The 26,437-nt window shown below is 37.5% G+C and overlaps 1 protein-coding gene across 1 annotated transcript in view; it reads right to left on the reverse strand.

Moving 5' to 3' along the window:
• The window catches only part of RGS22 (regulator of G protein signaling 22), a 59,891-nt gene that overhangs the window by 16,602 nt on the left and 16,852 nt on the right, over nucleotides 1–26,437 (reverse strand). The window contains exons 5-19 of the mRNA XM_031058977.1: nucleotides 25,789–25,975; nucleotides 25,173–25,344; nucleotides 23,879–24,142; nucleotides 23,528–23,765; nucleotides 22,820–22,981; nucleotides 21,747–21,918; nucleotides 20,016–20,092; nucleotides 19,400–19,505; nucleotides 17,415–17,540; nucleotides 15,751–15,852; nucleotides 9,876–10,070; nucleotides 5,247–5,315; nucleotides 4,579–4,727; nucleotides 1,410–1,572; nucleotides 636–794 (exon numbers count right to left, since the gene is read on the reverse strand). Coding sequence (XP_030914837.1) covers nucleotides 636–794; nucleotides 1,410–1,572; nucleotides 4,579–4,727; nucleotides 5,247–5,315; nucleotides 9,876–10,070; nucleotides 15,751–15,852; nucleotides 17,415–17,540; nucleotides 19,400–19,505; nucleotides 20,016–20,092; nucleotides 21,747–21,918; nucleotides 22,820–22,981; nucleotides 23,528–23,765; nucleotides 23,879–24,142; nucleotides 25,173–25,344; nucleotides 25,789–25,975 — 2,341 coding nt within the window. The remainder of the gene's footprint in view (nucleotides 1–635; nucleotides 795–1,409; nucleotides 1,573–4,578; nucleotides 4,728–5,246; nucleotides 5,316–9,875; nucleotides 10,071–15,750; nucleotides 15,853–17,414; nucleotides 17,541–19,399; nucleotides 19,506–20,015; nucleotides 20,093–21,746; nucleotides 21,919–22,819; nucleotides 22,982–23,527; nucleotides 23,766–23,878; nucleotides 24,143–25,172; nucleotides 25,345–25,788; nucleotides 25,976–26,437) is intronic.

Raw genomic sequence — 26,437 nt, forward strand, 5'->3', positions numbered from 1 at the left:
GTTATCTCTGCCCATTCCTCAGTCTTCCTAATGAACCAGCAGGAGTGAAAGGCTCCTCACTCCCAGCTTTTTGGCAACTTTCTGAAGTAACCAATTGGAGCAAGGCTTGTAGAAGTTAACCTCCCCACTCAGAAGAACTTCACAAGTCCTGAAGTCGATTCTGCAGGCACTGCAGCTCCAGATGGGAGAATATGGACAGCATAAGAGAAAGAATTACGGCATGGGAAGCTCACTCATTTGCTTGTGTCTTGGTCCCCTTGGGAAGATTCTTTACACAAAGCAGTATTTCTTCAGTGTGCAACTGTATGGCTAAGGCAAAAATGGCATAGGGAGTGTAGCAGTGCAGCAAAAATTAGGTCACTCTCTGGGCAGGCTGGATGGCAGCAGAGCTAGCACCAGCTCCTTCAGAGTTGGTATCTAACAATAATACTGTCAGCTAAACTAAGCCTTCAGATGAACTGTCTTCACACTTGCCAAGATAAATGTTTTAACCTGTACATGCTACAGCATCTCTTTCAATGTAAACTGAAAGTAAATTGTGGGCTGCTTTTCCTCTGAACCTTTCTTCCCCAATGGTAAATTATGAGCCAAACAAAAAACAATGCCTGTATGTGTTGCTGTTGTTAAAAAATTACCTTTGCTTCTTCCTCTGTCCCATGGTGTTCTTCTGCCAGGAACAATGGCAGCCATTGTTCTTCTAATCTCTTCTGGACACATTGCTGAACTTGTAGCAGAGCCGCTGCCGAAAGCTGATCAGGAAGGCTTTGTCTCCTTCCTCCACCTGAATGCATTAGCTAAGCAATCCAAATACAATAACACATGACATAAACGTTTGTGTATACCAAAAGTCCTTTATCTCTCTACATCCTTGATTTAGCAAAGCATGAGCTTAACTGTAAGCAAAGCACTTAATGCATGCTTACCCAAGGCTCACATGTACTTTTCATAAAAGGGAACAGATTACATTTGTCCCTACCTATAATAAGATACAGACTCTGGTGAATAATACCCCAGCTTGACCAAGTAAATTGCCTAAGTATCAAGATATACCAAAGCACCACAGCTCAGACTTGCTGTCTGTGGCTTTACTGACATACTAAAATAGAAAGCTGGAACAAGTCACTGTGCCTGAAAGCCATTTTTACACTTTTTGTGAGCTGTCTTGTGCATGCTCTGACTGTGGCCTAGATCACAGTTCAGGAGAGATGTTCTGTAAGAGGTAGGGATGAAAAGCCTGAGCAGGAAGGAAGGGACCTATACAACCATAATAGAACCCTATTTTTGGCCAAAAATATAGGCAAGAATTGAGGAGATAGCTTGGGGAAAAGCTGGAGCAGACCCACTTGTGGATTTTTATCTCAGTCATAGTCACAGTGATTGTTCTTTATGAATGGCTCTGTAACTGCTACCTCTTCCTGTTGTTCTCTGGTAGCTGGGCTGTTGGGTCCAAAGAAGTACTCATCGTTTAAGTACTTGGTTTTAATGTCTTTTGATTTTTCATCACTTTTTTCTTTATCCTTTTGGAGCATCTTTCTGAACTCTTCAATATCTAGCCAGCACATGAGATCCATGCTACAAACAAATTTAAACAAAATGTTTTTTCAATATTGAGTTAATTCCATCAACATTCTAGGGAATTATTAGTTTAACCACAACTATACCATACCAAAGTATTCAAGAACTAAATACCAGGTCAGATTGGGCTGAAATTTTATGTCATTTTTTCTCTGCTAGTACCATCTGCTGAGACCATGGCACTCGCCGAACAGGCAGAGCAAACTTTTGTCTTAGAGATCTCACTTAGGGTGCTATCTAGGGGTACCCTGAAAGGAGTAACCTCCTCAATATGCCACTGCTAAATCCAGCAGGGACTGTGGACCACAACTGTCGTGCAGAGCTCACAGAGAGAATGTAGAGTGAAACAGATGAGAATTTGAATCAGTACTGAGGCTGCAAGCCCCTGAGAGATGAGTTGACACCTCCTGCTCTGCCTCCTTGTTATATTGCCTTATATATAACAAGGGATGACAGCTGGGAACATCAGCCCAAGAAGTCACCTCCTTCCTGCACCGTGTGAAGTGCTAGAGTTTAAGTCAGTCTGCTGCTGAGCAGATAAAAACAATTAATGGCAAAATTTGTTTCTAGGGCTTTTTGTGGGCTGCTTTCTCATAAATTACCAATTCTATTACTTATTTAATTGGTGACAAATCATTTCAATGATGCAGTTCTCAATCTATATATTGTTCATAATGTTGGAGTGTACACTATAAATTTAAATTTGTTTTCATAGAATCATAGAATGGTTTCATTCTCTAAACCAGACAACAGAATAAATGACATATCTACAATTTCAGTTTACTTTATTTGACTGTTTTCTGACAGTATCTTATTAGCTGAAGTTATATGAACATTTTAGTGAGTACATTCATTGTATCTGCAGCAGGAAATATGAAACATTGAATTCAGACAAATCTGTTTCAGTTTTCCATTTGGTTAATAACTGGCTTTTTCAAAACATTAATCTATGAGTAAAATGTTCAAAAGCATCTGACCAATTTAAGAACAGATGTTCTCCTTTCAAAAGTCTTTTGAGACCCTTACAGAACCCTAAGTTCTATTGAGACTGAAATTCTTTCATTTGCTAGTTCATCACAACATGACTAAGTTCACCCAAATGCAAGTGATCCAAATTACTGTGGTTTATGGTGTAACTCCTTGGCATCTACCTATGAAAGCTGACCAAATATGTGCATCTTTTTAAAAAGTAAAATATATAATCTTCAAGTGTGTTAGATAAACTGTTTAGTGGTGGCTTATCCTGGCATAGTGGATCAGGAACACATCCACAGTCAATTAGCCTGACGAGACGAACAAGCAGTAATTCGCTAACCCAAAGTAAAACAAATTGTCCTGCAATCGTGTGAATATATCCTATACATTTAACAAAGTATTAATTAATGGAGCTTTGCTTAGTTTCTTACCAGAATTTGTGCACAGCTACTCAGCAGCCTGTGCTTCCTGAAACTTGGATCACTTACATTTGGACATTATCAGAACCATAAGTTTTGATGAAAAGGCAAATGACGTGTTCATTGTTTTTTTCTGACATTTTCCAGACTGCATTAGTTCTAGGATCCCTTCAGCTTACAGTACCATTAAGCACCTTTATTGTAGCATGCCTGCTGGACTCCAGAGTAACTAGTCTGGACCCAGCCATAAAACACTGTTGTGAGACTTTTTCAAATGTTTTTCTTCATTATGAAGGTTTATAAAAAAATTTTTAAAAGGCTCCATAAATTAAACGTTTCTCTGCCTGGTTCTACCACTTAAAATGAGACTTGTCTGTGATGAGCAAAGCAGGAAATACCAGAGACAATTCAGCATACCTGTCCATGACCTGTCATCTGCTGATTCCTACCATTTCCCCAGTTAGAGAGGAACTCAAGATTAGTGGTCTCTGAACTGCAATGTGTGAAGGGGGTGTGCAAGACCATTTTTTGAGGGGCAGCAAGAAAATATTAAAACTTTAGTAGCACATGTATATAATGTATAAAAACTTATACATATATATATACATACACACTATGGTTCTATGCTCAGAAAGTTTTTACTGATGACATGCATGAGCAAGAAATTTGGAGACCACCGCTCTAGACAACTAACTCAGAAGTCACCTGACTGTAGGCAGCTAGACTGTAAGAATTTCCATCTGAACTCATTATCTGCAGTCCTTTTGTAGTCAGTTATCTTGGGAATGATCCATCCAAACTGGTTTTAGATTTTACCTTCAGAATTAGGAATATTGTGTCCAAAAGTGTATATTTTTGTCTCTCTGACTACAAAGAGAACCTATGTGATAAGCAGAAGTGATGACATTGAATCTTGGCCAGAGGAGTTTTGTGCCAGATACCCCTTTCTGGGCAGTTTTGAAAAAGCTGACCAATATCCAATGTAAAGCTGTAGCAGTGCTTGACTAGAAGCAACAGCCAATATGCAAAGCATCAACTCATGGGAAGCCCCACTAAAGGAAGGAAGCAACAATTTAAAGACAAAAGAAAGAGTATCAGCTTCTGTTCAGATCTTACTTTTAAAACAAACAGGTTCACCTTTTCAAAGACCCTGCCTAAGATTGTATCTGCTACAAACTAGTACTTAAATCTGTTCAGCAGACACAAAACTGTGGTTGCTGTCACACTGTGACAATAACATGCCTGTTTTCTATTTGTACATTTTTATAATAACCAGCTTCAATTTTTAAAATGTACTAAATCGAATCTGTACTAAAAAAGAGAAAATTTTACTCATTATAGGCTAATTGTTCTACTCAGGGGTTTGCCACTAATCAAAGCAGAAACTGAAAACAGAACTGTAATACAAATATGTTTTGACAGGAGAATTTTTACCCCAAACATGTTAAGACAATTCAGTTGTCTGAACAATGTGTCTGTGTGTTTCATAAATATGCAAAACCATTTCTTAAAAGACTAAAATCTGTCAACATTTAGATAGCCAAGATCATTAGCAAATATTTCTTCTGAACTTAGAAACAGGTAAAATAACAATAATGAAGAAACGTACCTAGCAGAATGCTTATCAAGAAAAGCCTGGAACTGTTCAAACTTCTCTTTGTCACGGATCAGGTCAGACAGATTAGGACCTGCCAATTCTTTGGGAGCTTGATGCAAGCGCTGATCTTCTTTGAGAGCCCCCGTGTCAGCAACAGTACTCTGAGGGGAGAAATTATTTTGCTTGCATAACTGCTTTTCTCACCTCTGCATTTTGCTCAGTCTAATAATCCTTGCATTAGATAGCCTATCTCTGTAAAACAGCTTTCTAATCACTAAGAAAATAAATTGATTAAGGTTCCAGCTCCTAGTAAGCTTTACTTTTATGTTTACTTTAGACACATCAGTGTCTGCAAGTTCCATAATCAAATAATCCAATATATACCTGTAATTCACTTGAAATTGAGGCATTTACTCAAGAGTAGGGGCCCAAAATACATTCCACAGACTTTAGGTCTGATGTTGAAGGAACTGACAGAAGACCTGTGTATCTAATTAACACAATGGCTGTCAATCAGTCCCCAAAATGAATGGTAGAAATCAGGCTATTTGCTTCTCCAAACTAGCATCTGGTGAGCTTTTCATTGCTGATACTCAAAGTATGAACCCTCTCTGACAGAAAAAGGGTTTGTTTTTGTTAGTAGGTACTTGTCTTACCTCATCCTTCTTGGAACTACTCACTCGATGCAAAGTCTGGAGCTCTCTAAAGTACACGGAGTCCAGCTGTTGAGTTTCTTCCACCAACTCCACCTAATAAAAATAATATCTTGTATCACCCCTACAGTACACATTATAGAAAGATGGAGAACTACATGGGCATTTTGCCAGTGACAGTGGATAGAAAAGAATACATCTGTCAGCAGTGAGACTGATGTTTAGAAGAGACAAGAATTGACATTCTTGTGACAAACAATTCTATCAATAGCTCTGGCAGAACACACTTTTCCCATCTTTCTAGGATCAGATGCAGATTTCTACAGATTACTACTAAATAACTTAACTATAACTTTAGGCAAATTGATTTTAAAAATTGCTAAATTCTAATGTGTACATAATATATTGTGTATGTTGTGCATATATTATATTGTGTATATTGGGTCAGACATACCTGATTGCCTATACCAGCAAATTGTACATCAAACTGCCACTGAGAAGCAGAAAAACAGTTCTTAAAACTAGGACTTAATGGGAAATGTCAAGAAGACAGAGTGCCGCAGATTCAGAGAAACAGAAATTTAAGTTGAGAAAGATGTTAAAATATCTAAACAATAAAGATAAAAGCTTTCTGACTTTCACTCTTGTCCTCTTTCTTAAGTTATTAACTGTGTGTGATTTCAATTCATGAAGTTGGCATTTTTAACTTAATTAGAAGTTGTATGTAACTAGAGCAATTCTTCAGCTATGTAGAAACAATCAGTAACTGTGAAAGAGATATTTGGTGCCCCTCCTTGCTGACTAAACCATTTTAATGCAGATTTTAGGATATTTAGCAAAATCGAGCCAATGCCTTACACTGATCTGCATGCCCATTACAAAGATTAGAGAGCTGTGATTGTCTTATACAAGTGTTTATGCACCAGAGAGAGAAGAGAATGTTTAGAAAAATATTCATTATACTTTCATCTAAATGTGAATACCACACTAATCACTGTGTTATCTGAATGTCTTCAAGCTCAATGTAACTTTATTCCATTGTTATAAAGTGCTTTGGGCTATTCTTTCCCTTAAAAGAAAATATAGTTTAAAATTAAAGAGTAAAACAATTCAGAACATTTTTCATAAAATTTAAAGAGAAAACAGACAGAGGCAGAATGAGAGTCAACAGTAGAAAGAAACTCTCATGATTTCATGCTTCATTTAAAGAAAAAACGTAAATATATATATATATTGAACATGTCCCAAATGAACAATTTTGGACTCACCTAATTCTTGATAAAATATCTTGTTTCATTATGGGCCAAATATGTCCTGATATAGAGTAGAACAAAGGGGAGGAGTAGAGCCAGGGACTGAACAAAATACAAAGCAGACGTTGTCTTTGTGCTTGGGAAGGAGTGTGCCTAACTATCAGCCTGCACCTAGTACAAAGAGACTCTAGTGCCTCCTAGAACAGGTCGTTTAATGTCTTTGTTTTGTAACTCTTCACAAACACTTGTATTGTGCAGTCAAAAGGATTTTGTTGTTTTTTCGTGCTCAGATTAAAATCTTTGTGTTGTTAGAGCACTGAGAAGTCTGCACGTAACCTCACTTGCAAAGGAACACATCCTCCAAACTGAAAGGGCAATAGATTATCCTGTGGTTAACTCAAGGAGATATAAAATGACACACATATTAAATGGAAAAGTATATCTCTTCAATTCTTACTTTTCACTAGAAGCAGTGAAAACAGGGAGCTCTAAAGCAGACTCCTTTTTATGCAAAAATGATGTATGAGAACCCTTGGCTGTGCTGATGATTTGACTCAGTGAGGACCGGCAATAGACTCTAGACAACACTTACAGATAGCACGCACAGAAAATACCCAACTATAAAAGACTAAAACTAGCCTGATAGAAATTACATAAAATTTCAGATTCATGAAAAGTATCAGTCAATTCCAAGGTGCACTGCAGGTCATAAAGAATTATAGCTGAAATTGTTCAGAAAAAATAATTTATCTGAAAGGTTAGAAAAGACATTGAAAAGCAAAGAAAATATTTTACAGATGTGTTTGGATTACTATATTTCATTTCACTAAGTTTCTCAAAGTTTCAAAACTTCTAAAAGATATTATGTTATCACAGGATGAGAGAGAAAGTCCCCTCGTGAATTAAGTAGAAGGTAGAAAATCAAAACCAAAGAAATAAATTACTTTCATTATGGGGTGGGGTTCTTATTGTAGTCTCACAGGGACCTGCACTGAGGTTGTTTTTTAAACATTCAGAAACTATGTGGGAAAGGAGGTGAGTGAGGAGACAACAAAGTTTGCAAAATGATTCCACAGAGCAAAAAATTAAATTGACTGTGAAAAGCTGCAGGATAGCAGGACACTTTAGCATCTGCGTGATAACAGGCCAGCTGAATTCAACGATAATAAACATTAAGTCATTCCAGTGAGCTCCAAATTAGGGCTTTCCATTAGTAGTTATTACTTGGGATGGAAATCTTGGAATCATTGCAGATGGCTATTAGCTTACATTTTGCACATTCACTCAAAGTTCACCAGGAGTCAAAAAGCAATTAGAATGATAGGGACAATTAGGAATGGGCAAAGAGCACAACAGAAAACATTGTTCTGCCACTGGATGATCCCTGGTGCATCCAGACTTTGAGTATTGCTTGCATCTCATCAAAATAATATAATACATGCAGATGGGGCAATAAGTGCCACAAAGGTATGGAACACCTTTTGTAGGAGGAGAGGTCAAAGTGTCTAGGATTCTTGAGTTTCAAGGAGATCTAATTGAAGTGGGATATCACAGGAACTTGTAAAAGCATAACAACATTGAGAATAGGACAAGATAATAATTGTTCACTTGTTCTTTGTGATATACAAAACTAGGGCACCAGGTGAAATTACCAGGGAGGCATTCCCAAACAAATCAAGATACACATTTTTTTCTCCTATTGCATGACTAAACCATGAAACTCACTTCTACAGTGAAGCTGAAGATACATCACTCAAGATACACTTTACAGAAACACATGGAGGAAAAAAAATCTCCTCAAAGACTATTAAAATCAAGAATATGGATAAGATCTCTGTTCCATGAACTTTCTTGGTTGCAAAGTGCTGAAGAGAGGTGTATGTCTCTGTTCTTACAATCTGTTTTTAAATGTTTAATAGTGGCTAGACGACCATTCTCAACTTTGATTTTAGGTATCAATTCATCTAGTTGTTCTTACATTCATACATGATACAGAACCAAAAATAGACTGTACTACAAAACTTCTGAAAAAGGAGATTTCAAAATATTTTGCAGTGGGCAATGTGGGAATGTTATTACAAGCTGACAGAAGTATCATCAGTAAGTGATGATATTTCCTATAAATTGGAGATGCTTCATCTAACCTCACAGTGAAGAAAAACAGGAACAAGAATCAACTTCCTGCCCTCTCTCTCCTGATTTTCCACTGTAAGTTTTTCCTTCTATTTCCAAGAGAGAGATGCTAAAGACTTGAAATTAGAATCATAGAGTATCCTGAGTTAAAAGGGCTCTACAAGAATCATTGAGTCACATCCCCAAGAGTCACAACACGTGCCTGAGAGCATTGTCCAAGCACTTCTTGAATTTTGTCAGCCTTGGTGCTTGGCCTGGGGAGCCCGCTCCAGTGCCCAACCACCCTCTGGGAGAAAGAACTTTTCCTAATAGTCAACCAAAACCTCCCCTGACACAACTTTGGGCCATTCCCTTGGGTCCTGTCACTGGGCACCACAGACAAGAGACAGGTGCCTGTAGACCACCTCACTCTCTTCTTCTCCAGGCCAAACAAGTGACCTCAGGCCTTGTAGGCTTCCCCCCAAGGCGCTTCACCACCTTCATAGTCCTCCTCTGGACACTTTCCAAGAGCTTTGTATCTTTCTTGTACTGTGGCACCCAGAAGGAGTTGGACCTACAGCGAGCAACTTGTAGGTAAGTTTATAAATAACAGAGAGCCATAGCATTCACCACTATCATCACCATTTCTTGTTGTTATTGGTCAGAGGCACAGCCAGGATTGCAGCCCTTTCCTCTGACCTCCATGAGCATGCTCAATTCAAACTTTCAGAACATTCTGGGATTAGAACTGAGTACACCTCTGAGCCTCTTTTTCAGAGCAACAATCTAAAAAGTGTTTGGGGCAAATACAGCTGAACCACCATGTCACATTTCCTCTATGCTAAGTAGTAACTGCACTTAAATTCTAAACACCAGAAATACCTACTGTCACTGCACTGACACTCTAAAAAACCACCTTACTATGTGCTTATCATTAAAAATACAGTGTGTTTGTGGGCAATCCATCATAAAAAAATACTTCTGATCAATGGTACAATTGCAGAAACATGAAACTTCCTGAGTGCAAAGATAAATTTTACCATAGCAAGATGTGTTTCTCCCCAATTCACAGGCCAAGGGATCTATGAAGCCCACAGCTTCCTTTCAGATGAGAAGTCTGCTCTCCACAAGGATGTCAGCCTATTTCAACTTATCAGGATAGAAAGGAGTAAGTAAAACATCTTGTCATACTTGTCCCTTCTGGAGTATAAATACAACAGGGTTCATATAAATGATCTTGTGATTTTCTTCCCTGAAATAAGACTTTTACATGGTGTCATCCAGATATTACCTTTCTATAAGTGTATTTGTCTTCTTCCACCATCTTCATCCATGGTTCCAGCAAAACAGTGAGGATATGTTCTTCTGCTGGGTCAAAAAGGTCCTCAAAAGCTGGGTCAATTTTGTGATAAATCATATTTTTCTTATTCTGATGAAGTCCAGTGTCCATACTGGCAGATGGAGCAATGTAAGTTGCATAAAGGAACTACAATAAAACAGAAGAAAACTGTATGTTAGCCATCACACATTTCAATGGTCAGATACCCTTGAAGGAGAGAATGAATGCATATTTGTCCCCCACTGCCCTGCTGTATGTTCGGAAGTAGTATTAGTTCAAAATTCAGTTATTGACATAATGAATCCCCCTGCCATTTTTACTCTTACTCATTAAAATGGTTAATGCAATTTTCACTTGGATATATTTGGCTGATACTTAAGATTCAGATAACCACAATTATTACAGCAACTGCACTCCTCATGAAGTCACACTGTTGTTTTGCAGAATATGGGCTGGGCCAACTAGTGAAGGCATCTTACTTCTTTTAAGAGATGTCATTTGTAAATTTGAGGTTAAAATTAATGAAAAATGATACTAATTCATTCTGTGTGGAGGTTCTCTTTGATTGTTTTTTGACAATGGTGAGACACTTATTACTGTACAGGATCCATGCAGGAGATACCACTGCACAGGTCTAAGCCCTTACCAAAATAAGAATCACAACATGCTTCTTATCTGAAGCACAGAGTTTGCCGTTCGACATGTACAAGGAGCAGAAAACTGAACCTGGAGGGTATTTCCTTTTCCCTAACAGCTCATCCTTGAAGCACAGAGTAATTTTTAAATTTTTTTTCATACAGTCCCCTATGTAAAACTCTTGTTTTCTAAATGTTTTGTTAAACATGCTATGAAAATGAACATAGAAAACTCAGAGTAAAACATTTTTTTCCCCCCAGGAATATCTTGGAAAAATAAATTCCATAATAGCTTCCTAAAACTTCATTATGACTTCAGCTAGGAACTCAAGTAAAAAAAGATGCTGCCAAATATATTTCATATCCTTATAAATATTTTCTCTTCTTCATATTGTGAAAGTCTAACTATATTTCAAACATACAGTCAGGGACCAGATTAGCAGCACAAATCAGAATTTTTCTCTAGGATAGCATTGACAAGTCCATTTTCACTTTATTATCACACAGGTTTGACAATGAAGAATTCAGGATTCTTATAATTCTCATTTTCCTTATGTTACTAAAATCCAGCTGTAACTAGCAGATGTTCAAAGCAATAGAAGAGAAGAAAATAATATGTTTACTCTGTGTTCAAGTAGTAATAAAACACTGGTGTGCTTAGATTTCAAGCACAAGAGGAGAATGTTTGAGTACATTAAATAATGATGTTTCTGTTTGTTTTAAATTAAATGTTGATTTATTAGACTCTCTCTTTCAAACAGCAACAGTAATAGACTATATCCCCATTATTTTGGACCTTTACAGTTTGAAACAAACCCTTTAGATTCTCCTGGTGTTAGGTCACAGAGGAATATAGGGCTATGATGGCTGATATCCATCCCCCAGTTAGCTCTTGTTATGATTACTGTATTTATTGTTCATGCAGGATTCTATGCTCCTTCCACATTTCTACATTTTCCATGCAAACAAAAATGGTTTGTGCCTACTGTGCCTGTTGTTATCAGTGCAATAATGACATGCAGGTGCAAGGTATAAGAGAAATAGAAGATCCATAGGAAGAGTCTTACCTGAAAGCTAGACTACATTTATCCTAAATTAAACTTCTCATTAAATCTCTAAGTACATTGAAATTTAACAACTTTAATTAGATTCACAGTGATTTCAAAAGTTGAAAGTTACTTTGAAGAGCACTAAAACTAGGAAAGTTTCAGTTACACCACGTTAAGTCTGATTCAAAACCTTTAATGTATAAAATTAGCCAAATCTGAGGGGCCAAGTCCAATGATATCAAGATGTGGTATCTTTAAAAACAGCCTTTTTAAAAAAGGGTTAACCATTTCAGTTGTCATTAGGACTACGTTGTTCTACCTCTTACGACTTACTTACCACACAAGGGATCTGTAAATTAGTAAAAAGCTTCAAAAAGATGTCCTCAGTATTTTAGCACAGATTAACCTGGTTCCTTAAGTGAGTGATCATTTGAGCATAGTTTTAAGAATAAAATAAAAGCAAATGCACCACTAGTTTCTTGGCTGGAATTCCCTTCCCCTATGATGTTGTTAACTCGAGTATATTAGCTACTTTTCTTTAGAAGATGGCAAAAAATGTCAGCCTACCAAGTCAGAAATTGTCCAGACTAAGAAGTGTCGACCAAAAGCTATTGACAATCTGCTCACACCAGCACTGTTGTAATATGTTGCCACATTAGGGACTGCCTTTGTACACTGTTCTACCTGCAGAGCTGCTCTCAGTTCTTTATAATTTCACATTCAAAACCAGAACATAGTAAGGACAGATATTTGTCTCCAGAACCAATAGTTAGGGCTGGCAACACACAAGAAGCAAAAATTCAAAGGTGGTAAATCTAGCTAGAGGAATGCACGTCTCCAAACTAAAAGAACTAGACTCTCAGTGGTGTAATCATTACGGCCTCTTCATTTGAAGGATGCACTTTTGCAGTGTCAGAGGATTTGGCATCTTTTTACTTAAATTCTCATAAGAATCCATTGCAATGGTATTTGACCAAGTAAGTGAATATATGCACTTGCAGATAGAAGAGAAATGAGTAGTAGCTTTCATCCCTGTGTCCCTTGCGTCAGAGTTGAGGTGCATCTGTAGATCCGCACAGATTTGATTGCAAGGACTGCAGGAAACACAACTAAGAGTTCTAGACATGTCAAAAAAGAGGAAAAGTGTCTGTTCACAGCCTTCAACACTGGGCAGTGCAGTTTAAAAGACACATTTTATAAAAAGTAATTATCATAGCCTCTTTTTATTCCCGTGTCATGGAATTCCTGAGGTTTTCTCATTCTCAGTGGAATATTGAAACTGTTATATTGGTCAACCTCCTAAGGGATGAACAGGAAAAATTACATTACATTACATTAACTTATAGGTTAGCAAATTCATACAAAAATCTGAAGCATAGGACATCAAGTGCATATCAAACTTTGTTGATTCATTGTTTTGCTCCTATTGAAAAACACAAGATTTTTTTTTCTACTTACCAGCAATAAATTCTCCTATAAATGTAAATATGTTATGGATTGAACCCAAAACCTTATCTGGAAACTTGGTCAGTTTGCATATTGGAATTACTTACAATTACACAAAAATGCTTAGAAAATTCAGATTAAGACTTTGGCCTCATTTTATGACTTTCCAAATTGGGGATTGTACAGGCCTTGGGCTCTGGTGTGAATTTATCCCGAGATGAGAAGGCTTTGATAAGCAATTTCAGAATGACTGGAGTGAAGCAAGAAATGTGAGAAAGATTTAAGTCCAAGTGCTTTGTACTGCTGCCCAAAGGAATGGATATTGCTCTGCTCTAAACAAGCGCCTTGTGCAGCTGCTTAGCAGAATGATGTGATGGAAGCATGCAATGCACTGGCTGGTGTTAAACAGAGAGGCTAAACTGCCTTAACCTCCATCATCACTTCCCACTAACATAAATCTTGTATCTGACCCTAAAAGTCCACAGTAATGAAGACTCCCTTTATCTAAATTGATTCTAGCATTAAAGTATTGTATTTCCCACAACTGCATTAAATTTTCTAATTCTAAGTAACTTTTTAAAAAATTAAACCCCAACATTTTATGTTTCTTTATCGGTTTTATTTTCAAATTTTTTACACTTGTGTGCAGATGTTTACAGTGAATAACCATGTATGTTCCTGGGTGATTACCAGTGCTTGTCATTATTCTTATCTGTCAAATTTCATTCTCACTGTAGTTTCTTTTGCCAGGTGAATGCATATATACTTTGGAAAGCATTTTATTACTCTATCATAAAGCTAAGATAGCAATGCCTAACAAATGAAACAATGAGTAGCAGATACACAGTAATCAAGGTTTGTTCTTGTTTCTAACAGGAAGCAGGCAGCACACAATATGGAACACTCTGTTTGTCTCTACATGTCTCTTTCTGTAATAATTAGTAAAATATATATGACAATGTGTCATGTGAATCTGATTCACATTCTCTCAGGAGTATTTGGAACGACTGTCTTCTTGTGCCAAAGGTGAGTGCAGAATTTGGGAAGGCATCCCTTTTGTAAGCAGACTCTGAAGATTGGTTGCAGCTTGACTCTTTACGGTGTTCCAATGAAAACAAGTATAATTTTTCTGCAGCCTTAAAAGGCAAGCTTGAGAATGATACCAAATGTTGCAGCACATGTGTTGATTTGTTATGTTACATTTCAGCTGTTAGTTATGCTAATGGAACAGTTTCACATATTTAGTTTTGATGTATTTACTTGCATGGCTATGTGTATGTACTGTCTGCAATTGCCTGGTAACACTGATTGTACGATGTTCTGCTGTCACCACCAGGCCAGCACTGGAAATAAGATTAGTAAAAAAGACCTGGGCCTTAAATTTTCAGCCATGCAACCACTACAAAAAGAATGTAAACTGGTGTGAAATGAAAGCAAAATCAGAGACTATAAGGTGAGCTTTGGCCTGCAATAAAACATATAGGAAAATGGTGATACAGAATAGATATGGTCAGCTTGGTGTGAGGAGGTCCGCAGCCACACACAGGCATGGACTGATGCAGGAGATAGTCAGACTTAAGGGGACATTCAGTGGCCCACAGCCCCAGGCCATAAAAAGAGCTGGAGGGGAAAACAACTAAATAGGGTAACGGTTCAGTTTGCCCAGTATGAGACAGGAGAGGGAGGAACCCATGCCTTGGCCTCTGCCTGTAGTTTCTGTACAAAAAACACTGATTTAGATGAGAATTCTGGACAAATACGCAAACTTCTGTTATTTTCCCAGTAAAACCTCCAGGAAGCAAAAGAAGACAAGTTCAAGAATGTCCAGATGCTCAGGAACATGTCATATAAAGAGATTACTCTCACCTGCCCTCTACAGGTATTTGTTCCAGTGATATGTGAAGTAGTTTTGCTCTATTACATTATATATTGAAATATGTGGATAGGATATATTCCTACACAAGGTTTAGAGAGGAAAATCAGACCAAAGTTTCACGAAGTGATTTTAAAAGTTCCTTGTAGTTCTTCTAATGATATCACACTGTTGCAGTTTCTTTCCCTGATGGAATCAATCTACTCTGCCTCCAGCATCACTGTGGGCTAAGTGCATGCTCAATTAAAATACTCTTTCATAGGAAATATCGGTTCCACTCAACATTAAATGAGGGTCTAAAGATCAATTTAGGGGGATGACAATCATGGTAAATATAATAATGATACCCTGACAATCATAAAAATTGAACAGGGCTAACAAAGATCAATTTTCATTATTGAGGTCATTATCTGAGGTCTGTACTATGAGATCTGCAATTCTAACCCACATAGGAGATGGAAGGAAAGGTACAGCACAATTACTTGGTTTAGAAAAAACACTATCTCTGATGTTAACACTAAGCAGACAGTTTCCAAATATGTCTCAGTGTAGCAAAGGGGAGTTTAGGTAAACTGAGTATAATAGATAAAACTGGGAACAGGCTGCAGAGCCTGGAAATCAAACTATGCATGTTTAATGTTTGAATCAAGAAATTCCATGGAAACCATCCAAAGAGCTTCTTTTATTGCCCACAACACAGATTTACTTTGGTGTGGGTTGTCAAGTTTTGGAAACTTTTCTATCTTCTTTTCAGTGAACAAATGCATTTGTGAAGGGAACTAATAAATGTATTTTGAAAGAAAAACACATTATTTACAACTTACTTGAGCTTGCTGGCATATTTGAAAAGGTTGAAGGGTTTCTTGGTAAAAAAGCTGATGATAAGCCTGTAGGTCGAACCAAAAGTACACGCAGTTCTTCCACAACTAGAGATGAAAAATATTGTATCACAAAATATCACAATTTTATAAAAAATTGACTTTCCAATGCAAGTAATTATTTAGCTCCTTGGGGTCATCATAAATCAAGCTCAATTTAAAATGGATTTAATCTTCTGTTGCATACTGGCAGAAAAACAACATATCTCATAGCATCGTCACAGTGATACTCTATCTTTTATTGTATCCTTTATGCATAATTGGCCATTAAAATTGTTAACATTGTAGTTAACATTTGAAGAGTAACCACATTTCAGTGGCATAACGCCAGTGCTAAAGAAGAGATGCTGATAATGGACATGCAGAGCTTGTGCCATGGCAAAATAGTGTTTTGCAGCAAAAACCAAAATAATTAAATACTGTGTACTTGACACATTGTACTGGGATTATCATTACATTTTTATTACATGCATTTCTGAGACCCAGAGTCTTGGCCTCATTTCATAAATTCAAATAAACAGAAAAAGATCTTTCAGAAGTCTAGATCTTTCCCCAAGTCCTCTGTTTCAATCATGTGTTTATGGGGTTTAGACCTTAAAAATACCCTGAAACCCCCATCACTAACCAATAAAGAATGCATTCCAAAAAGGTAGGGGTAGGGAACTTTGTTCCACAAACTGTAGCCTTCCAGACCTGGAACATGAGTGAAATAGGCTTCACAGCTGAAGACAAAACTTTAAGCAAATAATTTTGAAAGGAGCCTGGCACCTGGAAAGGCTATAGACACTTGGGTAGTTGCCTATCTCCAATGGAAAAATAAGTTTCTTTCATTTAGATTTCTTTCTATGCACATTTAATAGTTTTAGCTGAAAGTATTTAGCTTTGTAAACATTAGATCTTTCCTTCTAGAAACCAGAGGCATTTCTAGCTACTGCTGCTGGATTCTGGGTTGTGCTAGTGGTGAAACAGATGTCCATCTTGATTGCATTCAAACCTCCCCTAAAGACTCAATTTTTCTGCAAAGCCACTAAACACTAACTCAATATTCATAAACTGTTCCAATTCAATCCTCAATTTACACCAAGCAATGAATGATACATCTGCTGACTACATAGAAGAAATAGTGTTGTGTGTCTCAGAAATACAAGGAGATTCATGGAAGCATAAGAAAGATTTAAAAATATTGGAGTTTTTGAACATCACTAACGCAAAAACTAAGAAGAAATCAGATTATTGTTAGTAATAGTACAGGAGGTTTCCCATCTTTTTAAAAATTGTTTTTGTGGGTTAAGACCTCTTTTTTTCTGCCAAGTTAAAGGTTAACTTTTACAAATTAGTAGCCTTTTTTTTTATCCCTGATGGTACAATAAGAATTCCAATGGGTTTGAGACAGTAAGAATCTGACAGCTTGGTTAAGACCTGTCATTAGTTTGCATATATACATGAACAGTTTATTGTTGTTGAGGGATTGAAGTCTCACAAGTAATAATTCATCCAGTCATCAATCTTTCTTTCTCCATTTCTTTTTTTTTTCAGTCTGGCTGCCCTCTATAACTTGGCATTCAGTCAATTGTGGACTAAATTATCACAGAGTAGGAAAATATTCATACCTTATTCCCTGACTTCTCACAGAATTGTGTGAAGTAGTAGCCTGCTCTGTTCTCCAAATAAAGAGACTGCAGCATGCTTTCAATTCCTGATCCCCTGAAGACAACACTGCTAGCAACACTTTTCCCCTGGACAAATAAAACATAGTTATACAGCAAGGAATAACAGGCTTTCATTATTTTCAAATGTCACTACATTGCAAAGGAGGGCCATGAAGTGTGTTCAATTAATATCTTCATCCCAAGGAAGTAGACTCCATTTTCTACTACATATGCAATTGATCATGGCCCTTAACACCATTTTCACACTAAATATTCACATCCAATGGAATAAATCTGATGACTGAAGACATGCAGAGAAGCTAAGTGATTATAGCATCCCTTAGGTGGTTCCTCAATACTTATAACAGAAAAACAAACCTGGCCTTAATTCTGTCATAAAGTCTTTAGCTCTGGGGAATTCCAGTGATACTCAATGACATCAGTTAGCTGTCAAGGGTTGTCTCAGCTCAGGCTACTGTATTTTGAATTAAGAGAAGCTAAGAGGTGGTTATTTGGTCAAGATTCAAAACATTTAACTATTATGGAACAAAAGATACATCTTCTGGGGTTACACCACCGACATGAGCAACAAAATCATGAGCAATTTAGCGAGCCAGAAATCCATGCTCATTACCACAGCTAGCTCCTAGAGCATTTGAAGAAGAATACATCCATTTTGTCAATGTTCACAGAGAAGGCAGAAGAGGCTTCTGTAAGAAAATTAGCTTCTGATGATCACAAGAGAGAAATTATGGCTGATTTGCTGTCTCTGATAGCAGAAGTGGAAGCAGATGAGTGTGGTGGCTGGCAATCAGCTTCTCTCCAAATAGTAACAAGGCTGGAGAAGGGCAGGAGGAAACCAGACTTTTGAAGCGAAGTGGGAAGATCTCCCTCCCCAGTATGAAGTTAAACTATGAATCCCTGCATTCCCCTTTGCCTCATTTTTGTGATGGCAAACTGTGAGTCTTGACTGTAGGTTCCAGTCTAACCAGTGTAAATGTATGATATTTTCTTCTGTCAGTAAGAGGGAAACTGCATATGATGTATAAAAACTAACAGTTCATGGTGTGAACTTTTGCTGAATATACATTCCTAACTGCAAATGTCCCCAAATTGCAAAGACTAAACTTTTTTTCTGTCAAAAACAACAAGGTAAAATGATTGCAGTGAAGAAATTAATAAAGTGTGATTTTGAAGTGCAAAACAAACAAGCAGGTACTCAAGTGCTCAGCAAACTCCATGCACATTTGGGGGGGCCCAGATTCCTTAAATGCTTTTTTTTTCTTTTAGTTGTAAGGCTATGGGTATCAATACCTCCATGAAAGAGCAGGCTGTTTTGAGACCATTCCACAAACAAGAAAGTTTTTGGATATATTTTAAATTGCCAGATGTTGACATCTCATATGTTTGATTTGTCAGCATTTTAACAGTTACTGAGAAAAGGCTCGTCTGTGCAGCCTGTCTCTCTTGAGGTTTGCTCAACTATTGCTTAGCAGGCAATAATTCAACAAAGAAAAGAATGAAGTACACAAGCAATAAAGAGGGATTGTACAAATGAACCATCTTCCTCTATGAATGTTATAATTTTAATGACTTTTTAAGGCAGATTCAGTTTTCTCTGTAAGTCTGATATACTTTCCTAGGCAATGATTCCACTGAAGCATTTATCCAGAGAGTTTTCCATCACAGCCTACTGAACATATGGTCACTATGGAGAAGAACAACACTTTCTAGTGAAAATAAACCTCTGTGTGTGCCATGATTTCCTATCCAATAGGTGATAGATACAACAGAGACAATGCTGACATTCTAATGATACCTTTGCATAAAGCATTGACATTCATAAAATTAAACCAAGTTCTCTCCATTTTTGACTACTTCATACTGCAGAATAAAGTGTTTTAACCCGTGACTCAAGACAAGTAATATTTTCAAGCCATACTTACATGGAGAAGCTCAGCATAGGTGTACTTTCTATGACCCTGGTATTCTGAGTCTTTGGTCCCATCCAGAGCTAAGCTATGAATCACGTCTGTGCTCACTGACATTGGCCTGGATCACAAACAAAAAAATCTTCAATACATATTTAAGAAAAATCTAAGGCTGCTTATAGAATAAATAAATAAAAAGGGGCAAAAAACTGGTGTAATGATAACTTGAATAGAGAGGAAAAAGTACATGGAGTTTAAATTTACAATGAAAAAAAAATGTAGAAGAATACCTTTTCATATTGCTCTGTGGAAATCATTGGCATAGCATGACTCTGAGGGTTAGCATTTGTGACAGGTTAAAAGAATATGAATGTGTAGAATATTGATTATTACATAAGAGAAAACATTTGTATTTGGGGAAATAAACTCTTTTGTGTTGCGGCATAAACAAGCGAGAAACTCATCAGCCAGGGAGGAATTCTCCATGCAAACAATCTGTACCATAACTGTGCTTCACTAAGCAGATAATTGTAATGAAGTATTAATGAAAACAGTAGAATCTAAAATACTTCCATAAATATTTGAGGTATATTGCTGTGCAGAAAGATACACAAGGGACTTCAGTACTTACCGCATTCTAATGCTAGAAATATCATCCCTTTGGAGAATCTGACTTCCTGTGAGAATAGGTAGTAATCCTGATGATCTCTTCAAAAAGAAATTTGGTTTAGCTAGTTTTAATAAAGTTGTTGGTGAGTTTGTTCTACTTTTGTAAAAGACATTACAGAAAAATAAGGAAATTCTGATTATTTTTCCACCTTTGTGTTTTCTTAACATGTCCTCATTGACTGGTCAAAAACAGTCAAGAGTTTCCAAGAGTATTCTTCCTTGTCAATCACAATATGTGAAATGGCAAGTTGCAAAAATTTCTGAATATTTTTCAAGATTTTTCAGCATATCTTAATAACCACTACAGCTTAGAAAATGCATTTTTAACAGGTGGAAATATGCTACAAGCACACTGTACTGGACTACAGAGGATGTCAGATGAAGAGCATGTGAACATGTTTTGTGAAACTTTAGGAAGATTATCTTAAGTCAGCTCACGACTTAAGAGAGATACAGTCACTCAGACTGGGAGAGAGAGGGGTCATTCTGACACACCATCATTTATTATTCTGAACAAAATCATACTCTGACCTTTTGGAGACGCCAATTGCATTCAGAGTGCCCTCAGAAATTCACCCAGAGCTGCTGCTTTACCTAAGCTCTTCCAAGCACAATGTAGTTAGAAGATTCAAAAGTCCAAATTTCTTGTAGGAAAAAAGAAATAATAGCAAGAAATGGGCCATTTGGTGACTCTGTGAATGTTCACAGTACCAGATCCTAATTTGTGTCAAATTCAACAGGGACTGGAAAAGCTGCAGGTTCCTGTCTGCCTGACGTACAGCTAGTCCTGGCTCGTTAGCACACCTAGTGAACTGGTCACTGTAAGACACAAGTGCTTCTTGCTCCCATTTCTGCCATGATCAACAGGAACATGGCTTCTGAATCCTGTTTCTTCTAAACAGGAAATCTGTCCCACTGTTTTCCTCCATTATCTCCATGAATCAGATTTCAAAGGAAGTAATTGTAGCCCCAAACTATCCCACCTAAAGTAACAGAGGTTACTGACAGAGTGTGCTGACAAATATGTGGCATAGCCTATACAGTTCTTGATACTGGAACCACAATTTCAATCCACATTTTCCAAATACCAAGTATCCTGAGGCTTAACACTGTATTGCTGAAAACCTGTAGGTTTTATTGCAGTTACCTCTCACACTCAGGCTTTCAAGGAAGAAAAGTGACAAAACTGAACTGGCCACCTATAAGCTACAAACTGTGAAAAGGTCTGTTGAGTGGCTCATGGCCCTCTGTAGAAAGTAAAACGTGTAACTGATTGAAGGGCTGTAGTGATAGAAAACGAGCAGAATTCTGCATTTTTCACAGACATGAGGAACAGATCCAGGTTAACTGAAGTTGTAAGAATTACTCTGGATTAAGACAAGACGGAGTGGTGAGGCTGCATTGCTAGAGACTTAATTTTGCAGTTCTGTGAACTTCCAGCTAAAATATCTATCCAAAGGACTTAGGAAATAGCCAGGGTGTAACTGAGAAGATAATTTGACTCAATTTATAGCAACTTTTTGCATGAAGTACAGTGAAATTTTATTGCATTTTTATATGTAACCATCTTCAATATACCAGCTGGCTAAATATTTCCTAAAAAAACTTGTTCTTGTTCCATTGCATTCAAGGAGTTTTGTCATTATTTTTGGCAGGAAAAAGCTTTGTTTTCCAGTGTTGTGATCCTACTTACCTGAAGAAGGGAAGGTGGTATGTCAGACTTTTGGGTCAATGGCAACAATGATACTATTTGTGGGAAAGGATCAACGTCCAGTCTTGGTCTCTCTTGACATGTGTGCCAGAACTTCAGTTTTGCACTGGCAGCATCTATTGCTGTTGAATGAGTGACACAAAATCTGGGACCCCTAGGGAGAAAAAAGCTAATAAGTAGAACTTTCCGAAGTAATAAAACAATGGGCTATTTGGCTTTTTTTTTTCCAGTGATGTTGTTTACTATATCAAGATATGGTGCAATATGCACTTAGAATTAAAAATCAGTTAGTGTCAAAGGTATGTTTAGATACTGCATGCTTCCAAATCTAAAACCAAATTACACATAAATAAACTTAGGTTGCAAATTCTGCACCATTACAAACAGTTGCCCTTCTATCAGTGTGCAGGAAGGTATGCCCCATCCATTCTACAGCAAAGCATAGGAAAGATTGTAGGCCAGGACAGAGACCACAAGTCATGTGAGGATCCACAATTCCAGGTTCATGCCTGGAATTTGTTGAACCCCCTTGGGGAGGAGAGAACATCTTCAAAAATTTAGCCCATATTTTGGAAATAGGTTAGATTTTATATCCTCACTTAAGCTGTTAATATGTAAAAGGCATTTTGTATGACAGGCATTGAACAGTAAAGTCTCAGGCTCAAATCCCATGAAGGCATATACAGAGAGCATCCTCAGAACTTGGGAAGCGTAGTATGGAGAACAGGTTAGGACAGAATTAACCTACTGTGCCTGGAGGGGTTTCCCTGTCCTGCAGACTAAACTTTAACTGAACATTACCCAAGGCAGAGATCCACAAAGCAGCTCAGATTCTTTGGTAGAAAAATGACAAGGGCTTTCTAAAGCAGATCCACCAGGCTTCTCAGCAGATTGCAATGCAGTTTAGGCTCAGCCAAAAATTAATGTGCTAGTACTTACAGTGACATTGTTTCTAATAATTGCAGTGGGATAAGTGACATGAAAGAATAGGTTTATCAAAGAAAATTGACATTTATTAAACAATAGAATTTTATTTCATGTCCATTTCTTCATACCAGTAAAGAAGTAGTGGTTTCACTACTTCAGGCTGAATCCGTCTTAAATGCATTATATTCCACTGATCTCCATGCAGTAGCTCAAGTCTGAGCAACACTTCTGAACTGAGGAAATAGTCTCCACTGCTCAGCAGGTACAGTTTTTTCATCTTACTGAGTTGCCTGCAGTCAACAAAAATAGTCACATAAGCATGTATCAAATGCTGTACAGAACTGAGTACAATTTATCCTACTGATTAAGCTGCTGCCATGCAACATGTTTTTAATTGCAAGTGGGAGAAGCCAAAATATTTTTTCCACAAATTAGAGGCAGGTTATGTATAAGACAAAATGTATAGTGCTGTAGAATAGATTATTTGAATCCAGCAGGATCTTTCATTAAATGAGTTTGTCATACTGATGTCCTACTTGTGAATTTAATTTCTTTTATTCTTTAGGTTCTTTCTGTTACCATCTGTTTTCCAAATCTCTTTCTAACACAGTCTTAATAATATGATTCTGACTTCATGTAAGCCTTGTAAACATGACTCTGCAAAAACAATTTTATCAGCTTCAGTAGAGCCATTCCAAACCTTGTCAGGACACACATGTAATTGTGTCTGTTTACTCAGACATTACAATTTACTCTGAAATCTCAAAACCTGCATTCATCTATCCAGGTTACAACTATTAAAGCAATGGGATTAACTGTTAAATAATGGGAAGTACCTTTGTTGCCTTGTAGTGTTCTTAAGAGCCTTTAGTCTTTCAATATCCATCCAGAGCCACCAGTACCTCTCCCCAAGTGTTCCTTTAATGAACTTCTTGAATCTTTCAAACTCATGTCTGTTGCCAGTGTCATATGTCCCGTGACTAAGACACCAGGCAGCCCTGCTGTCTGGCCCAACACTTTCAGAACTTGTACTTAAGACTTCTTGTTTTCTTACATCTTCCTTGGAGTCTAAGGCTGTAAGTAGAGAAGAACTTAGGTTAAAGAGTGACTGCAGCACCATGAGCAAATTCATTATTCACTAGCTTGTGTGTAAACACTTCAGGCTGTTTTGTGGAACTTCACGTTACTTTCAATGTCAGCAGCTGACTGGAGGGTCAGCTCTGAAATGGGTTCCTTCATTGCAATTTGAGAGGATATTGATGTGAATTCTTCCATTGTCTGAAAAGTTGTGCTTCCCTGTTCATCTTCCTCTTCTGCTTCACTGTGCCATTTTGGGTCTAGATAAACTCTTGACCGTGTGTGGGAAAGAGCTTCAGCAATGGCCACGGAGCAGCTCTCCTCAGCCTCCCTGGACCTCTCACTGGTAACATCGGCTTTTGCAGATGCTGGCCCTGAAGGGGAAAGGAAATTCTGTTTGTGGCATTCCTTAGACAGGTAACCTGCTTCTTTGTCTAACTAGTCAGACACTCCTTTCAACTTCCTCTGAAAATACGACACATCTGACCAGTGCTGGCCACTGTCACAGACAGACACTTGGATTAGGAACACAGCAGGGAGATTCTCTGCTCTGCAATTACATAATTTCCTAACTATATATGGCAAAATGTGTTGATATTAACATAAAAATCAGTGTGATTTAAAATATATTTTCTTAATTCTAAAGTATTTCACTTGTTTTCACTTTACAAAGAAAAATCACAGCCTCTTGACACAGGTCTGTGAAATGAAAAATGGAGAATCGTTTTTCAGGACCTAAGGCAATTAGGTAGAGAGATACATCTCTGAGAATGGAGAGAGCAAGCTCCTAACATATGAGCTGAGGCTTCTCCTCCTCTTGCTACTGTGTAAAAAGCAGAAGCAAGGCAGTGCAATGAGGTCTATGTCCATATGTGCATCTGTATTTTCTCTCCCAGAACCTCTGGAACTTGCCGAACAATTTCAAATAAATTTGAAGATAGACAGGATTCCAAATTATTACATCTTACAAGATTCATAAAAATTGGCAGCCAAAAGACCTTTAAGTGCCCAACATAAACACCCTAACAAGATGGCTGAAACACATCATATGCTATCAAATACCCGAAGAATCCAGACAAGAAAGTCTTTCAAAACATATGAATGCCTCTCCCCGCAAAAAAACCCAGAACAACTCCACTGAAACTTACAGATTTCTATGAGACAGAAATGTGTAAGAAAAGAAACTACTACTATCACAAAATTAGTTGGCTACTAGATCAAACTTTCATGTTGTAGCTATAGAAAGAAACAAATGTCTGTCTGAAGCCTCAGATGCCATGTGATACTCAGAAGGTAACAAGTGGAGTTAGCAATAATTCCTTAGAAGGCCTTTCCTTTCCAGCTAGTCTGAGCTGTGTTACAAACCACAGGGTTATGTAACCCCTTTAAACCCTTGTTACTTACCCAGAAGGGGACCTTTTCCAGGCAATGATTCATCTCTTTCATGCTGCCCAGGCAAATGCTGAGTATCTTGAATTTTACTAGAAACTACAGGATGCGTATATGAATCTGTAGTTTTCACAGAATCACCTTGTTTTGCCAAGGTAAACCAATCCTTTATCTGAGAAACCGTAGCCTAGGAAAAGAAGTTTCATAGAACAATTAAAATTTCTCTGTTTATTGTCGTATTTCTGAGAGCTATAGCTTACTGTCCACAGGAATTCTGTGCAGTCTGTTTGTGTAGATTTCTGTAAGGATAGTTCCCAATGCAGAGAGGTGTGTGACAGTAGCTGAGCATACTTGTATGAGCTGAGCTTCTGTTTAAGTTGTATTACAACTCATCAACCTTCTTCTATAGTATAAAAAACTTTGAATATAAAAGCTATTTAGAGAATCAGAGAACCAGAAAATGGTGTAGGTTGAAAGGGACCTTGAAGATCATCTATTTCCAACCCCTCGGCACTAGACTAGGTTATTCAAGAGTCAGTTGTCCCATTAGACTGTGACCTCAGTTACAATAATTCTACCCAATTCATTCAATCTATCTTGATGTTACACCCACTAAATATGTTTATTTTACCTCGCCAAGTGATACATAGAACTTCTTCATAGTCAATGAAGTCAATGAAGAGTCATCTTCCTCCTCCACAGGAGAGGGAGAACTTGGGCCTTGCTTCCTTATCCTTATCCAGGGAGAGTAGTCACTATCTATAATGAAATTAATGCCAGTCTTGCTCCATTCTACTTGTGATATCAATTTAGCTAGTCTGAAATTAAATGTTGAGACAAGAAAATAATTAATTTTAGCTTTTAATCAGAGAAACAGTACATTTCCTCAAAGAGCAATTTTAAAAAAACTATCTAAAAATGGCTACAGAGAACTTAATGATGCTTTTTTCATAGAATAATGGAATTATAGAATATCTTGATTTGGAAGGGACCCACAACTATCACTTAATCCAGCTAGGTATTATTTCGTCCTTCAACTGCTGTCACATCTGTAAATGCCACTACTGCCACTGCACAGCTCACCAGCACATAGATAGTGCCCTACTTGCATTACCAAGCTTTACCACTACACTTCTTTCAGGATTTTGCATGTATCTCTGCAGTTCCAAGTCCTGCCAAGATTCCCTTGAACATTTTGTTCACTGAAATTGAACTATTCTCCCAGATTGCAGAAGTCCTGTATCACTACCAAAGACTACACTCTGGTTCCTGACAGAAGC

This window comes from Geospiza fortis, unplaced genomic scaffold (genome assembly GCF_000277835.1).
Source record: "Geospiza fortis unplaced genomic scaffold, GeoFor_1.0 scaffold200, whole genome shotgun sequence".
NCBI classification, from domain to species: Eukaryota; Metazoa; Chordata; class Aves; order Passeriformes; family Thraupidae; genus Geospiza; species Geospiza fortis.